Source organism: Anticarsia gemmatalis, chromosome 5 (assembly GCF_050436995.1).
Source record: "Anticarsia gemmatalis isolate Benzon Research Colony breed Stoneville strain chromosome 5, ilAntGemm2 primary, whole genome shotgun sequence".
Lineage (NCBI taxonomy): Eukaryota > Metazoa > Arthropoda > Insecta > Lepidoptera > Erebidae > Anticarsia > Anticarsia gemmatalis.
In genome coordinates, this window is record NC_134749.1 from 8093130 (window position 1) to 8113912 (window position 20783).

Consider the following 20783-nt stretch of genomic DNA (forward strand, 5'->3'; position numbering starts at 1 on the left):
AAATATTGTTGGTAACATAACTTACAAAACTCTAAATAAAAAGGCTGTTAATTATTCATGAGTAGATTCTTACATATCTACCTACTGGAAAACATTAAAAATGTGTCCTATTCTGACCCTGCTGTTTGGGTACTAGACTTAAATTTTCCTAGAGAAAATTTATTACTCTCGGAGAATAGCAACATAAGAGGCTAAAGGTTTAAATTGTCATTTTTATCTGAGTTTCATGGGTAAATATTACATGAAAAGGAAGAAACAATATCATATTTTTAAATTGAATAATTATAGTTAAGCTCATTTCCGCTTTTTACTAAAGCTACGAAAACGTACGTTTGATGAAAAAGATAAATATTTCGAGATCAGCAACAGTTTCTTTTCAACATCTTTGGGCCTTTTACATATGAATAAACCAATTCATAGACACCGCACTAGTGCGCAAGCCTAGCTCTAGGCACATGCGAAATGGGTTCAGAAAAGAAATCAATAAACTCAACTTTTTCCCGCCTATTTATAAACAAATAAAAAAATGTTTTCATTATTACTTTTTACTAGTAATAGAATAATTCAATTGAAATTGGACAGGCTTGGTCAGTTTGGTGTTATTAACAGTTTTAAATAAAAACATAAAACAAGGTTTATTTAACAAAAACTGACTATTATGTTTTATTTTTTAACGATTTAAACTCTTTTGACATCTCTCTTCTTATGTTATTACAAAAAAACACATAGAAAATCTTTACGTGTTTGTTTTGCTGCAAACGAGAACACTTGTTAAAGTTTAATGTTTTGTAGACAGCGTTGCCGCATTGCGCACAGCCTCCCACTCAGTCTGAGAGCAAATCTCGTAGACCGTCATAACCTCCCAATTCGCGTTACTGAAAAACGTTTGTTTTATAATAAAAAGCGTGTATATCGCTATCGTGGACATTTTAAAAGTGTTGTAATCATACGAACGTTAATCACGGATAATAAACGGAAGTTAAAGTTTCGTGCCAAGATGGGCTGGATTTCTATGAAAAATCATATGGTAAGTAATTTTCTTCTTAAAAGGGATATCTACGTAGGTCATCTTAATAATGTAGACTAGTATTTTTTAACAAACTAGTGAAACTATATGCGTTGCATTATCGTATAGATACATAAAAACCGATAACGTTCACTTGCCTGTCATGGTAATAACAATGTAAACTACTTAGACTTTTATAGCTACGATACCCTGCTTTTTTTTACCCAAAATTTGTAGTCCGTATTATTCCGAGGAGATAATTATTACGGGTTACATTTATTTTTACACAGTTAGACGTAAAATATTGTGTAAGTTTGGGCATAATGTGTAGATCAGTCTATACTCGATACGTTGGTTCGTTGTGTAATTTATATTTATTTATTGCTGTGAGATTTAGGATGTTAAAAATTATGAGATCGGTCTGATCAATAAAACCTTTTTTACATAAACAGGTTAAAGGGCAGAATTAAGACAACTTATAAAATTATTTTCTTAAATAAAGTGTGTGATAGTGATCGAATAGGTATTTTGTATTTTGATACCTATTATTTAAAATTTTGTGAAATTTATTTGCTAGTTATTTCTCACCAATTGGTCCTAGGTGATAACGGTAATAGACTATCTATCAAATTTTGAAAATTCGTATGTGTAATTATCTAGCACGTTTCGCCGAAATCTGTTCCGTATTTTTTGCGTGAAAGAGTACCAAACATACACACATATCCACAGTCGCAGTTATAATACAAAAGTGTATTCATAGAACAATGGTATTACCTACCTTAGAGTATATTTCCTTATCAACTCTTTATTCCCGACCGAAACTAGCGTTTGATGTGTTAATGTTATTTTTGAAAGGTTGCTTGTGAATTCGTTATTAAGTTTCAATATTTTATTCTTGCCTGATAATGTTTTTACTTTCTAATGAACGCTTCCATAGTTTTCCCGCCTGATAACTCGCGGACGCCCCTAGCGGATAAAATTGGAATTACTTCGCGTCATGAACACTCGAAATCGTGCGTGTCGTGTTTGTATTCGTGGATAATATTTATTTATTTTTGTATCTGGTGACCAACCTACTGTGTGAAGACATTGTGAATAATTATGAAACTGTTTATTGGTAAGTTATATTCAATTATTAATGATGATTATGTAATAGTAATTGTATAGTAACTAAACTTGATGACGAGACATTAATATAAGGAAAATCGAGATAATTCTGTAACAAACAACCAAATATCTGCTATATATGATACAGCAAATGTACTTAGCAGTGTGATAACCAAATATTATAACATTTTTTGTAGTATAAATATACAAGTTCTTTTATAACCTCAAAATGATATTATCTTTGATTCTGATGCCTTAGAAAACATCAATTTAGCCTTTAGTATCTGCTCATAAAACCCTACTTATGTTTAATATTGAATGATTCTTGTTTAAATTGAATGCACGGTTTTGTCGTATAAAATACTGTAAAATGTTTTACGCGGGAAACCTGCGCGAGTGTTATTGATATGTGAATGTCATCGGTACATCATTTCGATAGATTTTGGAATACTTACATTGAGCTTGCTGCACTGATTTCTAATCTCAGTTTTTGGTTTTTGTTTCCAGGTGCAGATTAAAGAATTAATACGTTTACAAGAACCTTAATTAAATATACGAAAACAATATTATATCAAAACATAAAATGAAACCTGTATCAGCTGCTTCAAAGAAAAATGGTTATCAATCTGATGATGACAATATTAGATACAAACTTAATGCTGATTATTTTAACAATATTTCTAAATCACCTAAACTCAAGAAAGCAGATAAGGTGAAAAGTGATGATGAAAACATTCGTTATAAATTTCCTTCTGGAATTCTAAATAAACCTAAAACAGAGCAAAAGCCTAAACCAAAACAAAAAATAAAGGTAAACTTTTGGAGCAACAAACAATCTGTGAGCCGCCTTAATAACTCTACCGAAGCAACCAAGTCCAAAACAAACCGAAGACATACAGTTGCTGCAACTGCTGAAGATACAATTACTAATAAACCAAAACACTCTGCTGTCAAAGTTAGAAAACGAGTGTCATTCCTGCCATCTCCAATATTTTCTGAGAACCATGTGCCTATGGTAACAGTGCCCGATGATTTGACTATACAATTGAATGAGGAAGAAGCCAATGATTTGGGTGAAGATCTAAATTTAGCATTTGTTAACAGTGGCAGTAGTGATATTAAGTCCAATCAGTCTCCAAAGAGAAAAGCGAAAACCTCTGACCAAATAAACTCTAGAGATGCTAAACGTAAAAGGAGTTTAGAAGATTCAAATAGATCACATGGAAATGAAAATGAGCTTGAATTTTTCTCTAAATATGTTGTCCAAAAGTTAAGAAGAATGGAAACCAATCAACGTATTTATTCAGAAAATTTAATCAACACTGTTCTTATGTTGGGTCAATTGGGTAAACTCAATGGTAAATCTAAAATAGCAGAAACATAGAGAATATCATGGCATTTGTTTATTAGATAATTGGAGTTCATTTAGCATAATATGGCTTAATAATAAATTATCTTATTTAATATTTAAAGTAGGATTAGCATTTTCAAAGACAATCATGCAAGCAGTATACCTAATAGGAAACAGAGTAAACAATGTTATTCATGGTGCTTTATCATGTCCTATAAAATATTTACATAGAAACATTTTTAGTGTTAATGTTACTATTGTAATTACTTTTTTTACATAAGTACAATAATTAGGTTTAAGCATAAATAGGTCAATTAAAATTTGAGTGACAACTCAATTTAAAAATAAACTGCAATATGCCTATTATGAAAACATTGGTCTAAATACAATGTTTTGTGTTCTATTGGATTTGAAAGCTCTTATATTTATTTGTTATTTATCATTGTTACCACTTAGATTAACTTTTTAAATTATCCCTCCATGCTATAAGGCTATTTATACCTGTTTTAAAATCTTAACTGTTAATAGGTATGAGACCATGTATTAAACTAACAAGTTTGGCATACCTTAGAAATAAGAATATTTTAGCAGTTGAAATAGTTTACACTTACAGTTAATAGGGTGTTTTGTGACCAAAAATGCAATGATTTTATCACAACATGTTGTTCAGAAATGTGCCTGCAAAATTAAAAAATAAGTGGTATTATCACATGTTTGCCTTATCTTTATGTTTTTTTTACTAAATGACAATGTTATACTTTTAAAGTTTTTATAGCATTGTTGACTATTAAAACTTACAACCAATTTTGTTGTTACAAGAGTTGAATTTTCATTAATTACAACTCAATGCCTGCAATGTTTATCCCTTAACTATTATATTGCATATATACAAACACATTGTTAGCTTTTCCTTTACTTACACTGCGTAAAAATGTTTCCTAAATATTTCATAATACATATCACTTTGCCAATTTGTGTCTGTGATTTCCTTTTTACTTCTTATAGTAATAAATAAAATAAATGTCTGCACAACTATTATAACAAACCACAAAGTATATATGGATTTTTTGACAATTTGTTAACATTGTTTGGCAGAATTAACTATTTACACAAACTTGTATTTATTGATTGTTGTATATTTAAAGGGTTAAGTTTAAGGAATATATAGTCTTATTGACTCATTTGACTACTTTTTGAGACATTACTAAATGTCATTGTCTGCCTTAAAGTACTAATAAAATATTAATAGTTATATTTTTCTTTTTTTTGTCATAAAATACCCTAAATGCGCCTGTTTACACACTGATGACTAGATTTCCGTAAGTAATTCCGCCATAATACTACACTTGTTCTGCCAACCTGAGTCTTAATGGCGTGGTAAATTATGAACAATTTTAATAAGTTTAAAGGAGATTATTAACAATCTGGATCAATCTGAAGCATAGGCGGAACCATATATTTTATGTTAATCGACACAAAATTGGTTGGCCGTCAAAAAATATCTAACACTCCTGGTATTTGCCGTATCGACCTATAAATAATAATGCCCTTCTAGCCGATATTCGACTACGGCGCGACGGTCAGTTTCATTGAAACCAACCAACTGTGCTGGACATTGTTTATAGGGTCCAAGTGCGAGCACAATACACAGGTACACTCTATTCCTTTACTCTCAGCTCGGTGGGACTGTTAAACCGACACGTTACAGTGATATGTAGGTCAGGCACAGGACCGACGGTTCTGCATAATTCCCGATACCACGAGGCAAGGAGGTCTACATCCTCAAATTCCTAACTCCGAGCAATTTCTGAGAAATTCTTAACAGAAAAGACTGGTCCGACCTGCGATTCGAACCTGAGACATGCACGGCAGTTGCATACGCTACCCACCGTGCCACAGAGGTATATACAACTAAAATACAATCTCACTAAAGGAGAGCATTTAATGCCCATACGTTGGTCCTTTTTAATAAGATAAAATAACTCGCAGCACCGCCTCTTTGGGAATGAGATATTTTTCAGTGGTTAAAACTCTTCTTTGTCCTATCTCAACGTCTTGTCTACGTTTAGATATATACAATTTCAACAAAATCACAGGTTTAGTTTTAAATTTTTAATATAGTTTGGCTTAAGTCAGATTTGTCAACACATGCAGTAAAATAAAGTTAATGTAAGATCCTGTTAATTCCTTCGTCGTCTGAAATAGTTACCTACATTACTTATTGTATTTCATTTTAGTGCAAGTTTTGATGAGTGGCACCTACTTTACATTTGAATTCTGCATAAATGAATGCCTAACTAATGAGTTTGTAGTATAAATCGTCCATACATAAGTAACTCTTGTCATCAACGATTGCGTGTTGTTTGCAAACGGTTGCTGGGCGACGTCGGAGCGCCGCCACCACGCTACATCCGGCGCCACTACAGCCCAGTCACTTCGCGCCCGCCCTCACTAGCGGGTCGCCAGCTCGCGGACACGCGTTTTCACGTTTCAGTTTTACTCATCAGTAGATTAGATAGTCGCGTCGTTTTTTTATTACTTCTGAAACTACCTACGAAACGTAGATTTAACACTATTTTTGTAATATTGACAAAGACCTATAAACTTAATATTAAAACAGTAACATTGTTTTCATGAAAACTTTTTGGAATAATTTATATAAAAATTTGTACGCTGATTTTATAAAGTTATTATTTTGACGCACTGTTTCCATGAATATAAATGGCCAAGTTTATATTCGAGTGATTTTGGAATGAAAATTTGAACTTCCACAAAAAATATTTCAATATGGATATAATACACAGATTACACTATTTGGTACTGTCGCAAAAATCTGATTTAATGACGATGGAACGTGAGCAAAGAATGAGAGTGCGACGACAGTCCAGCCTTCCTGAATACAGTAAAGCAAACAAGACTCGACAGCGATTAGAGCAAGCGTATTTTAATGATGTAAGTCACTGTTAGTAATTTTTCGTACCTACATTGTTCCATGTGGTTATTGGTGTGTAGTCGCTCGGTGAAGATCTCTGGTCTGCCACCTACCCATGACTCTAAAACTTAGATTCATATTTGCAAAATAATATCATGTCGATTGTGTTGGTCGCTTACAGCTTCAGTGCGTTCTCATTTATTTATGTGCACATAAGCTAAAATAGAGCTGTAATTAGCTAAGCTGTATGCTATTAATGCTTATTGAGAGTTTAAAAGATGTCAAGATATTTACTTAGTAAGTAAATCTTTTTCATTGCCTACCTACCTTATGTCGATCTACGTACCTAATATAATTCTAAATTGATTATGTTAGTTAAAAGAATGGGGTTTCTCAATATGTACCTACTTATAAAAATTGTAGATCGCGTCTGAAAAAAGTTATACCTGGGTAAATATCCTGTTAATAGAATGTACCTAATATGCAGACAATCAAGTGATATCGTACGGATAGGTACCTACAGATATGTTCATTTTACTTTCCCTAAAATTAAATAGATAATGTTGTGCCGTCGACTAAAAACAAAGATGGTTTCTAAAAAAATAAACATTCAACAGTCATCTAAAGACGTCCCTTTTAAAATGGCTCGCTAAAGGAGTAGTTTCTGAAGACAACTTGAATAAAAAGAGGGTATAAAGGGTATGGTTGATAACTCGCTTCACCGTCGTCGTCCATCCGCCGCGATAAGAAGCTTTATGGTTGCGGCCTTTATTTGAACTTGACACGCTTCTGCTCTTCTATCTGATGCAGTTAAACCGAGGCATAAACGATCTTTTGTTACCTTAACAATTACACAATCTCTCTCAGCCTTTACATATTTATCTACTCCTTGGTATTTCTTCTGTAGGTAGGTATGTTAAAGTTGAATAATATGCGAAGCATTAAACATATTATAGTAATTAATACACTTGTATACACTACTGCCAGTTTCCCCAGCTTAAAATTCATTTGGATAACCTTGTTTGTAGGATTTAGTAAAAAAAACACGTGATTCTGAACTCGAATTTAACGAGTCAACCTGTTTATTGTATGTAGGTACATATAGTCGTACAGGTCTACTACAGGTACTTACAGGTAATCAGTAACAAAAATCACTGAACGTTTTATAAAAACCTAGCACACGCACATTGTAGGTGTACAGGCCGTTAACGCACGAAATCGTGTTCATAGCATAATCATGATTCACGTGCTTTTATTGTTCTAAACTGCAAAAGCCTAACCGATTGACGTCTGATTTTTATGACTTAACGTTTATTGATTTACCCTTAACTAGCACCTAGCGGTCCGGACTAAATAAAGATTTTTTATTTTCCAATGTAAGATTTAAACACATTATTAGTGTTTAAAGTTTTTTTTTAGTACCTACCTACTGAATAGTTTCTCAAACATAAAAGCAATTTTTATTGTAATGCCTATAAAATGTTTAAGAATTAAACATCCGTCTTTAACTTATATCTAAGCAATGCTTAACTAATACCTCCTGAATTTTTGCAGCGTGGCTAGGAAAAGGTATAATACAATTATTTAAATATTATTCCAAAGAACTGCGTCCATTAAGTTAATAATGCACTTATCTGAATTGACACTAGGAAAAAATATTCTTGGACATTGCTTTGAGTAATAAAACTCAAAAACATCTTAAATAAAATTATGTCACCACTCAGGGAACATAATTTATTCTATTGTCGTGGATGTGCCTAATACATAAATATTTTGCTCCGACACCGGCGGTGATGACATATAAATTTAAGAGAAAAATTTAAAAAGCTCCGCAAAAAGTTGAGAAAGGCTTGAGGAATGAAAGGGATGTAAATCACTTAATTTGCATCACACAGTGTGCGGTTAAGGTGAGACTACTATTTCAAAAAAATATAAGGTACCTAGTTAGAACCTTCGCTTGTACTAATAATATGAATTAGGTATATATTATTATCTTCACTGGATCATCTTTGCCATATTTGTGCTACGTATGTTAGGTACAGCAAAGCTTAGGTACTTGTTTTATTTTTTGGGTCCCCCATCGAATCTATATATACCATTTATACATCCCCAAATCGGAAATCTTAATTAGGTATTATAAACATTTTGAAGTAAGTTTATTGGTATGCATGCACAGCAAAGTTTAAATGATATAGGTACATAAACAAGTATCTGCTATAAACTTACAACACTTTCAAATCACTTCTTGAAGCTTACCTGTTTAACTAAGAATGTAAAAAAATACCTAACCGGTAAAAGTGCTATGTGCCATGGTTTGCTGCTATATCTAAGTTTACTTATCCTTGCTCCAGACAGATTTGCTATTGGTAGAAACTTTAGACAGCTTCCAATTCTATAGGGATATTGACATGATTGCCTTATAAGAAAAGTAGAGTTCATCGACATCTTGTGATACTGTTACTTTTCTAGATTTCAAGCTTTTCCTTTGTTTCGTAGAGTAAAATTCCTTCGAATACTCCTCGGGCGAAAATATTAAATGTGATTTTTTTTTTTATTTTTTTTTCTTTTTTTAAAAGACAACTCCCGCACTAAGAATTGCTCTTGTGTCGCGGGGACTTTTACAAACATACAAACAACGGACACAAAGCACAACCAGACCCGAAACAATTATTTGTGGATCGCACAAATAATTGCTCCGTGTGGGAATCGAACCCACGACCTCCCGATGCAGTGGTATCGGCGTGGTGACCTAAACCACTGCGCCACGGAGGCAGTCAAAGATTTAGCTTACCCATTAGGAAACCATACATTCTTAAGGCAGATTACTACTCATTGCTATTTTTGAAACGTCGTCATCGCAATTTCTTAGCAAACTGGATTCAATAGAACTTTTGTCATAAACTAAAATATATCTAATCATGAACTTAGGTGGTACCAAAATGTACCATCGTATGCATCGTGAAATCATCTGTTTGAAAATAATTGATAACGTATATAAGAAACTAATTATTTTAGGAAACAAACTGAGTAAATACTCTATACTATCTATTTTACTTTCATTATTTTATTGGCCTTAGCAATAGATTATAGCAGTAAACATTCTTGAAATGAATGAATCTAGTATACCTACCTACAGATAAACTTCTTTTACATGGTTTACGTGATTGAAATCTAATATCATTTTCTCATTTCTACACAGCTGAAACAAAACAGGAAAATAACTACCTAGACTAATATTCTGCGTGACTTTTTTTCTATAAATCTTTTTATAAGGAACATTTCTCTCGGGAGCTACACTTTATCTATTACCACTTGATACAATAAATGACATCCTTTGTAGGTGAAATAGGTATTTTATATGTTCTCCGCGCACCTACATACCCACGTGTTCCTATTAATATTGTTTATAGTTTGTATTTATTAATATAATAGCAAAAATTTTGTAAAATTGAGAGAAAGGAAGATACGTTCAAACATTACAATATGTAACATTCTCTTATAGTTACACTAGTTAGAACTCTCGCGTTCAGGACAAGAAATAAAGGTTTTAATTAAACTGATGTAATACTGACTACAGTACAGAGGTACTAAGATTGCATGGATGTCAATCACTGGACATCTACGGACACAGCGCCTGCAATTGTAGCCCACATGTTCATGTACTGTTAATGCATATTTATGGTTTGGCTCATTGCTATTTCTTTTCAAGATCCTATAGTATTGTTAAAGCAGCGCCCGTCGGATAGGATTTTAAAAAAAACGGTATATTAACTCGGTTATCTTTTCAAAGATAAAAACAATAAAAGAATAAGAGTCAGGAAATCTAACAGTTAAAAATCTTTCTTGGCTAGGTCTGCTAAACCCTTGAACTTATTTTTGTCGGAGCTCGATAAATTGCGGGTCAACATTTGGCAACTCCACAAATTACATTCAGTAAAACTGTGGAAATATTATGTTACTATTTATCTATGCTACGAATACTATGAAAACTACAGCACCAAACCGTTTGCAATGTGTCTTAGGCATTGAAACTTCTGCATGTGCGTACTCTGAAGCTTTTGTATCGTGTGTACACTTGAACACTTTGTACAGTCTAATATTATATGAATTGACTTTGATTTAACGCGGCGAATTCTGAAATCTGACTGTACCTATTATGTATGTAAAGAAAATGTTGTTTTGGTTTTGATGTGCCTAGTTTGATATCATTAACTAAAATCGAGAAAATATCAGAAAGATGATCTTTGAACATAACGCTTTCTAAAAAACCTGTTTTATTGTATAAACAGATTGACGAAAGAACAAATCACGCAAAGTTAGGTTCGATCCCTTGAAAGATAGTGGTTAATTCTAATCTATTGTTTCAGCGCGAGCTGTTCGCAGCGAAAGCAGATAGCGGCGCGGCGGCAGTAGATCGGAAACTGTCTTCATCATCAGCAGGAAGTATGAAGAACAAATGGTTAAAGGCGTTCAGGAGTCTCAAGCCGCCCAGCGCTCCCCCACCCCACGCTGCACCACCAGACAAGTAAGACACTTTTCATGTATTTCAAACTAACTAATATAATTAAAAGCAAAGATCAATTCAAAGCATGGAAATACAAACCATCACAGGTTACATATTTTACTCATTTGTATCATCAAAATGGATGTTGAAACTTACTTGAATTTTCACGAATGCAATGCACAACGTACGTATCCTTAATCTTAAAGTCAAGTGAAATGTTCATTACTTTCAAGAAATTTTAATAATTTTACATACGCAATAGCATCAATATTGATAATAAATGCAATTACAAAATCGATTAATGATTAGCTCAACGTATGTTGTAATTAAGCCCTTTTTTATTGTTGAAGATTTGTGTTTGAATCGGTGAGACCACAATATTCTAAAACGAGATGCCATAGAATGTTACCTAATGTTTAGGTACACGAGCTCAACGAGCTGTATTTATCGCTCTTGACCTTTTCCCATTACTCAACAATGTATACTGCTGCATAAGATATCAAAACAATATATAGCACCATTTGGATCACTGCCTAACCTACATGTTACAGCAGTATGAGCGAAATAGACTTTATTAAAACAAAGCTGCATGCAGGCTGGGACCCCATTTATTAAATTGTATAGTTTAAAAGCATATTGAATTTGAACAGAAACTGTAAAAGCAATAAATATGATCATTATGGGAAAAATCGTTAATTGTTTAGGAATTAAGTATTCTCCTGAAAAAAGAAACAAGTCACTTTAGTTGGATGGATTTCATACATTTACTATAATATATTTTAAGCACCTATAACATTATAAGGTGATTCGAACGCTGCAGTTAAATCTCAGGCAGTCTCAACCTTATAGCGGGTATCAAGCACAATACATTAAACTTATTTCAGCCACCAGGCTGGAGGCGAACTTTGACGGTATTCCATTTAAACGACGCCTTGTACACTGAAATTGAACGAGCTAGATTGTAATCTGCGGCTCTACGAGGCACGCAGCTGGCCGGTGCTCGTGCTAGCATTCTAAATACCTAGGAAATTCACATTGTCATGATCGTTAGAGAAATCAGATTACAATTATTGATCACACGTTCATTATGTAAGAGCATTATGTCTGGCTCTGTAAACAAGATTACTAGCAAGTATCCGCTTTTCTCATAAGGCTTCTAAATGAGCTTAACATAGATAATGATTATTATTTGAAGAAAATAAACATTTATAGTCTGATATCCATCTCGCAAATGTATTTAGCTAATTTATAATCTGTATGACTTTGTTACGGAGGAAGCTATTTTCCAAAAGTTTTTAAATATTTTTATAAATAAATTCCATACATAAAATGTTAACTAAATATACACTTCAAATAAAATTCAGTCACCGCTCAAGAATACATAATATAAAATCTTTAACAAGAGAAATTCTGCAACTGGCGATACTTCGAGAGCTCTGTGCAAATAATAAAACTCAAGATAACGAGATGCACACAATAGTTACTGAACAAGTATATTTGCACAATACGAGGCAGAAGTGGTGCTTTACCCAATATGATTTTGTTTTCATTTTAATGTCACTCAATTTACGAGTAAAATTTTCTTTCAAGTAAAATGTTTTTGAATGTCCATGTTTCAAGATTTTCGTTCACGCGTACATCGCACTCACACGCGTATATTTTCTTCATATTTCAATTATAACACTTAATTTATAGGTATTTACCTTATTGATAAGTAGGCACTTTATTATTTAAATAGAATCAAACACAGCAGTGTAGTTGGAATGAAATTCAATTAAGATAATATTGCATCGTTGTCAAATTACATATAAATAATTTTACTGACTAACACACAAGGCTAATTTAAATATTATTATGTTTATATAATGTTCACATCCATTTTGATATCGCTTAAGGGTTTTTATCATGCCTAATGTCTAGTGACAGCAAAATGTTTTAACTGTTAGTCATTTAATAACAACAAATAGTTTAGCAGTACCTAAGCCGGTCACTTGTTCTTTTCTTTTAATATTACTCACGATCCCACATACCTAGTACACGTGATAAAGTAACCAATCTAATGTAAAATCGTATTTAATCCAATTATACCATAATTGAATTAAATGACTAACACTAATGTGACTTTATACCATGTAATCTGTGATGATACTAATTCACATTTTAATAACGAAAATGTACCAGAAACCTTTAAAAGTTTTAATATACCGTTTATTCGTTACCAAATGCATCGCTATCACACAGGTTTCTGCACATCATTGATTAATTGTATTTGATCACGTTTATTTCGTGTTATGTTCATCTTGATGTTTCTCTCTTTTTGCATCGATAAAGAAAAAATCAAATGTACCACGCGGTGTCGACGGTTATGGCGATGAGGTAATTGTGCCCTGTAGGTGTGAGCCTATGTTTGTAAACGTTTCATTTATTCCAAACATATTGAATCTACTACTCATCCTTGGTCACGTAGATACAACTCTTAAATTCAGCATGTTAATATGTACTGTGTAGATGTAACACGACATTAATTGTAGCAATTATGTACACCAGCTTTTTCTTTTCAAATACAAATCACATTTCCGCCAAGTAATTTGCTTGGTACCCTTTAATTATTATTGAACTTAGTGCTTGTTCACGTTGGAACTCGCGGGCGCGGTGGCGGTCGCGAGCGCGGGGACGTGGCGATTTGTGTTCACGTTGGCCGCCAGGCGGGCGTTTGGCTCAAACTGGCTCAAACTGGTTGAACTTACTTGACGTCGCGAGTGAATCGCGCCCGCCACCGCTAGTTCCACGTGAACACACACGAACATCTTCACTTGTTTGATATTGGCGCGAGCGCGCCACGCGGGCCGCGCGCGGCACCGCTAGCTCGCCCGCGACTTAGACCGCGCGAACGGTTTGTACGTGAACACTTCGGTACATCGCCATATGTTTGATATTTCGCGACCGCGCCCGCCACCGCGCCCGCGAGTCAACGTGAATGAGCACTTATTCTTCTCGCCTTTCAGTTCAGTTCGCAATAAGTAAAAGAATCTATGTGCTTGCTTTGTTTTCCAGTTGGATTAAATGTTGAAGATTAATTTATTTAATAATAATGTTATTCTGAAGGAGACAGTTCGTGCTTTGAACAACGTCAAGGCGAATGAAGGCCATTACCGAGCAGTTCATTAGGTGTTGTACCGGTGTCGACTGGGGACTGATTATTACCGACCACCTCGCAGACTGATTCACGGGCTGTCTCCCCTTGACCTTGAGTGTCATCGATCGATATCTTTGACGTACGAATAGAATAATGTGACAGCCTTTACAGAATATAATGATGATAAATATAACCCATTATTATACTTACAAGCTCGAAAAACCATTAAACGCTCATCACTTAAGCTCAATCAATATATTCAATAAAAATGTAGTTCTTTGAGTTTTACGGTTAACGTCTTTACTATTTTCCATGAAATTGTTGCTGTAGAAATGCTATAGCCAAAAGAATGAAGTAATAAATCTACAGATAAATTGTAAAGAATTCTTCAAAAATACATGTTTCTGTGTAAATCTGGTAAACACAATAACATTACAATTTGTATACAAATGTGCATTATTTTGTAGGAGGAATGGAGCTGCAAGAGACGCGATGCGCGCCGGCGGTGATTCCGAGGCACATAACTTTCAAGAATACACCTACAAGAAAATCACGCCTTGTGATGTTTGCTCACAAGTTCTTAGAGGTAAGGCATCAAAATCTATACTACGTATCAACATTTTGAGCGATAGTAACAAAATCAATTCATCATATTTAATTACGAGGGACTACAGGCGGGCAGTGACACAACAGACAACAATATAAACCTAAGTAGCTGACAGATATCTTAGACAATGTTGTTGTATCTGAATAAAAGCTTATAATCAAGTCTACACAGCTTGTGCCAGGCACCCACCTTGTATCTGAAATTGGAAAACCTCGGGGTATCTTTATAGGTGTACCTAAACACGTTAGTCTACACATTCCCGCAGTGCCTAGCACGAAGGGTGACGAGGTTTATTGACTTGGGTTCAACACCAATTACAGACCAAGCCGTCCAATTAAAACAGCATGTCAATGTATCTGTAATGTGTACCTCTAAATGATTCAACTACATAAATGAACTTTTTGATCGATCGCTTGCAATTACCAAACCTAAGTTGTATTTTTTCGACACGAGCAATCAATAAATTTAATTTCGCGTGCAGTGCCCCTGTGTACTGCTATACTAGCCTTTTTAAAGTAGGTACGTTGCAGTCGTAGCTGTATGTATTTAAATCCCGTACTTGTATCGTCCTGATCATGATTTTGTTTAGTGTTTCTTATCACTAAATAATTCTAATCTAAAAAAAATATTTATTTTAAAGTCAAATGTTAAGAAATGATACGAGTATATTAAGTCAACAATTTCCTAGCAACTATAATCACAGAATCAACTGTAACCTATTTTCCGTGTCAAACGGTGTCAAATACCATTTTTATACAATAACAAGGTTTAGAGACCGCTATTACGCAATAAAATTAATTAATTCAATAGGAATGAATTGTGCCTTATACATTTCATTAGACGGCTAATGACTCTGGTGTACGCGGTACCTTGTATATTATTATATTTAATACGACCTATATCTATGTAAAGCCTTGTTCTAAATTTAGGCAAATAAAAAATATTATACCTTGGTTGTTGTATGAATATTTAATTAGGTTGGAAATTTAATAGTGATTACGTATCTTATAAGTATTAATCTACCTACCACTATTTTCTGGGTCATCTTGTCATCTTAGTAGGTTCACATTTTTATTATGAAATGTAGCTAAAAACTAGTCATTGTTCGTGACAAATTCGGTTCCATTCAGGTATTACTTAATCAGGCTAATATTGATTTCAATACACGAGTATTAAAGACCCATTCGCGTGCGCTTGTTTACTGTTTAATCAGCGCCGATAACCTAAAATAAATTAGAAGTTGTAACCACAACTAAAACTTTGCGTGCCGCGTGTTTTTCTGCTACTTGGATAACAATTTCAGGAAATATTGACCTGATATAATTGGAATAACATTAACTTAGAAACGTCGTTATTATTTTAGCCCTTTCTTCATAGGCTTGCTTCCCCCAGTTTCCGTCAGATTTATTAAATACTTTTTAGCTCAAATTTTGTAGAAAATATTATTTACTTTAAAATATATATCTCTGTATTAACCCTTAGTCATAATGCTGCAAAACTTACCTGCTTTGAGCACCATGATCAGTAAATATCTTTCTGAAATCGTGATGGCTGGGAGTTAAATAAATAGCATCCTAAATAACAATTAAAATAAATCACAGTTAATTAATATAACATGTAAATATATTTAAATTTTGACACGATTCTTTTGGTAATTCATTTCCTTGGAAGGAATGTACTTCTATGTACCTACTTTCTTAATTTGTGCCAACCTATTCTTGTGATTTTCTACTCCGACTTATTTGCAAACAAGACTCAAGCGAATATAACTGACAAATCGTTTTCTCAGAAACGCTATAAGTGTGAGTAATTTTTCAGTGGGTAGAATATATTAAGTGGATTTCTCGAAGTAAATACGTAACCTTTCCCCCGTTGATGATAAGCCTTTCATATCGCCATTCAACCTTAAACTTATCCAGCTTTTAAGGTTTTGGGTCACTGACTCCTAAGGTAACATAGCGTACCAAACTTAACTAACCTATATAATTTGATTGATGTGTTGTACTATGTAAAAGAAAGTTGACACCTATATACCTACACCTGAAACACGATATAATTCTCTAAATCTAAAGCATTACGAAACGCAGAATTATTTTGAAATTCAATTAACTCTTTCTACGCGCCTCATGGTTTGATGGCCATAGTGTAAGCGTAGTTCATCGGTTAAAGTAAATTATATAAATAATTGTATTATAAATCACATCGTTCAAAGTCTGGCTATAAACTGCATAATTTCTTCTAAACATTTAACTACAAGTTATAACTACTCACCTGAAAGGCGTAGCAACAATTCATCATTATGGATTTTCCTCACCGACCTCGTGTTTACCGTGTAATTTGTTTGACAAATAAACTCTTTGCAAAGCAAAGGAATTTTATACAAATAAAGATTATAAAGGAATCCAATGACCAACCTTGTAAACCAACGTATCGAATTCGTATTTTTTTATCGAGATTTTTGGAAAGCTTTCTGTAAGTTACATTATGTATATGCTCATAATGATTATTTGTCATGTGATTATCAATTAATTTAATTCTGTCAATGTCAATGTGGTTGTCTAAAAATATCAGTAACCATTAAAGTTTTTGTTTTTTTTTTGTTAAGGTCATACTCGCCAAGGCTTACGGTGCCGTCTCTGCAAGATGAACGTCCACACAGATTGCATGCCTCAAGTTGGAAAGTGTGTGACTAAGTCACGACTTCTGCGCAGGCAAAAAAGTACTTCGGAAATCGAATCCCACAGGGTACAAGAAACAGCTTTTGACGATGAAAGTAAGTTTTTACAAAATATCAATAAGAGATCATATTATTCTGATGCAAACCACTAATAGTATACCTAAATATAATAAAAAAAACATTTTGATATTTAAGTCTAAAGTACGAACATGCTTACGTAATTAACTAATCATTATGCCAACTGTAATACTTCTTACCAATTAGATCATGCTTTCAGAAGTTATGGTAAGTTCCAAATTGTAATGAAATAAAACATTTCCACATTATATATTTAAAATACGAGGCATAGTTGATTATCTGAGTACACTATGAACTTTTGGAATAACCCATACGTTATATTTCTTCTCAAGATTATTTACGATTATGTAAAAAATATGATGAATTTATATAAAAATCTCAAAGATTAAGAACATGACACACAGCCCCATCGAGCTTGCAATAGACACAACGATCATAATAGACACGAATCAGCTATACAAACACAGTCAGAAGCTAAACTCACGTTGTCCAGGGGTGGAAGACGGGTGGCTGCCAGGACAGAGATTAACCAAGATCTCATTCAAGGGATCAATCGAGTTCGATGATGATTTCGATAGCTACTGTGACGAGGGTACGGTAACAAACAGGCGTGACCCCTGTGCACCCCTTCCGAAGCCGAGCGTTCGATACAACTAACATTCAATGAACCCAGCCCATTTGCAAAAAATACTGTACATAAACGGTTTACTAACAAGCGAGTTCCAGACATCATCTGCCACCCTCGCGCACACAAATAACAGTCCCACGAGTTCGTGTCCCACCTAGTCGTAATGGCGATCGTGAAACTGACTCTGATCTCTGATGCTCAGAGGAGGAAGTGGATCAAACCTACCAAGTTCTGAAGCGGGCCAACGAAATAGCGAAGCCGGGTGGGGATTCACGCGGGGGCCCAGTAGTGCGGGTGTCGGCCCCGGAGGAGCCGCCGCCCGCGCGCTCGCCGGCGCGGCCGACCGCTGGGCTGGCCGTGGCACCGCAACCCGTCTCCTCTAGCTCAGGTCTGGCGCCGCACCCGAGCTCGCTCGCTTCTCCGCTCGAGTCGCGCCGTAGGCCGGCGGCCGCCGATGGCTGACCGGCAGCTTCACTCAGATTCACTCGTTTTCAGTAGTGTCGAGTTGTTTTTTGCACGCATTGTATAGTCGCGGGCGCAGGGCGGGGGCGGGGTGCGGTCGGTACTGAGCGGTGCTTGTCGGTAGGCGAGGCGACGCGGCCCGACGGCGGTATGCGGCGCAGACTCTTCGCCGGCGTCAAGAGTTTGTCCATGTGGGGCTCCCGGTCGCGCCGCGGCTCGCCGCAGCACCGGTCAATTTCCCTGCCGGAAAGTACGCGCCCACGGCTGTAGCGCATCGCTCTCTCAGTCTCACTGCTTTGTTTGTCCCGTCTCCAGGGTTTTACGGTGCCACATTTTCGTTGTGTGTTCAGTATTTTATGTTCTTTTTCTTTTTATTTCGCGACTGCAGTGTTAGATTAGAAAATAGGACTAAAATAGTCGAAGCTCGGCAAGCACCTTAGATGCTTATCCTGTCCATTCACCGGGCTCATTACCTCTTCCTGAATGATTAGGCATTATAGACGAACTCGGCGAAATGTCATACTCGACCCGAACATTTTCATTTTGTTTATCCTTCTACTTTTTTCTGTTACGTTACTTATTGTTAATTTGGTGTGTTAATTTTGCTTATATTTATTTTGTTTTGTCCGCACGTTGTCTTTGCAGAGACGGAGGAGACGACGACGCGACCTTTTGGACAGCCCCTATGTCTAGTTAACGAAAACGGCGATCCACCGCCTTCGATTCTCAAGTCCACAGCAAGCGTCCGCAAGAAATGATTAGGCTACAAAGCTATAACCCACGGGAATGAAACTATATGATATCGCCTCGAAGGCGAGAGCAATGGCTCAGCGCGGCAGTTTGGCATGTCCTCAATAGCCGCTTCACGAATGTCTATAATGTAACCCCGAAGCGCCCCGCGTACTGTGATATATATTATACATATATTGTTACTGTTACAATAAACTTCAAAAATAAGCTTCCTTTTCTCTGGTTACCCTCAAGCACTCTATTTCACTCTCATTCGGAGTCGTCTTTACATATCTGCGAGTGCGTTTTGTTGTAAGTGGTGCATGGCTTGAGGCGGTGGGCCGATGTATGCATGCGTTTTTAACATCGGCGGTACACATTATTGACACAAAGCCTATCTACTTCTTTCACTGCACCCATAAACCTATCACTTGCCTTTCATGACTTCAAATTAAATTCACTTTATCGTAATCCGATATACTTACTGAATCACTTTCAAACATGAAATCAGTGACTAACACACTGAGTTAAATAACATGACAGAACACGCAAGCTCAAATTCAATACCAGACCCTTGTAACCGCCAATTAACAGAGTTTGTTTGCGCTTTCTTTAGGACTAACCCAGCGTTTTGTTTGTTTTCCATTTACGCAGGTTAACATCTACGAAAGGATTAGTAGAAAAAAATGTAGTATTGAAATATTTATAGACCCGCTCCTGTTTACTTGTCCACACAGGTTCAATGAAGAACTCCAAGAGTGCCCAAATGTTGAGGCAAGCAGACCGCACCAGTCCCTTACCTGGTACCGATATTGAAATCGTATATATGCGAATCCCTGTAGATAAAACTTCCACGTTGGTTCGAATACTTATACGTTGCATTGATGAGCATTTTGACAACAAACCTCATTCATACGATGAACCACATTTCCGTTACTATCTGAAAGCTGCTGTGACAAGCATCTGTTAATAGATATTGAGCGCCTCGTAGTCACTCAAATAAACTTCACGACAAAGAGTAGCTTTCACTATAGTAGTGTCTAATAAATACTTTACTTGTAGCTGATAGGTTTTACTATCGTCTGTTACTTTTTGCATCTATTCTTCTTTTATAATAACATTAATTTTATTTGCACTGCTTTCGCACATAGTAGACTTTTTTGTAATTAAATTATACTTTGCTCGTATTCGATGTTTTTACTGTTTAAGACCTAATTCACAATATTTTCTTAGTTACTATCTAATTGTTGAAACATTTTAAGTTCAAGACCTTTCAAATTGTGAATTAGATTGTCTTAATAATATTAACATACCTAAAATTGAGAGTCATCTAATTCAGCAAAACAAAATACTTGCCCAACAGACCATAATTTGTTATCGTTTCACAAATAAAACTAAAGACACAACAATTACAATAAGTAAATTACTTTACATGCATTCACTATGCTATAGTCGGTCAATAAACTTGAAAATTAGTCTACATAAATCCTTCAGCATCTATCAGACACGATGGTTTTGAAAGAAATAATAACAAATGGAGTGGGTGAGTATATGCTGAATGCTCAT

General features: G+C 35.1%; 2 protein-coding genes across 15 annotated transcripts in view; both read left to right on the forward strand.

The window, feature by feature from the left end:
- Positions 1-20783, forward strand: part of Stacl (SH3 and cysteine-rich domain-containing protein) — a 137507-nt gene that overhangs the window by 112597 nt on the left and 4127 nt on the right. For 4 of the 14 annotated variants that reach the window (XM_076114553.1, XM_076114557.1, XM_076114562.1 and 1 more), the window contains 6 exons: positions 10764-10921; positions 13232-13276; positions 14504-14622; positions 17249-17416; positions 18229-18414; positions 19955-20020. In XM_076114553.1, the coding sequence (XP_075970668.1) occupies positions 10764-10921; positions 13232-13276; positions 14504-14622; positions 17249-17416; positions 18229-18414; positions 19955-20020 (742 nt within the window). Of the gene's footprint in view, positions 1-10763; positions 10922-13231; positions 13277-14503; positions 14623-17248; positions 17417-18228; positions 18415-18612; positions 18739-19133; positions 19446-19954; positions 20021-20783 lie in introns of those variants that run through there. The other 10 variants (XM_076114556.1, XM_076114561.1, XM_076114564.1 and 7 more) reach the window with 7 other exon arrangements.
- Positions 1968-4716, forward strand: LOC142973034 (uncharacterized). Its single transcript, XM_076114552.1, has 2 exons — positions 1968-2123; positions 2621-4716. The coding sequence occupies exon 2, from the start codon at positions 2697-2699 to the stop codon at positions 3495-3497; it is 801 nt and encodes a 266-aa protein (XP_075970667.1). The 5' UTR covers positions 1968-2123; positions 2621-2696; the 3' UTR covers positions 3498-4716.

What these genes read in the sequence shown, in the direction of transcription:
- LOC142973034 (XM_076114552.1), top strand. Translation starts at nt 2,697, where the DNA reads ATGAAACCTGTATCAGCTGCTTCAAAGAAAAATGGTTATCAATCTGAT.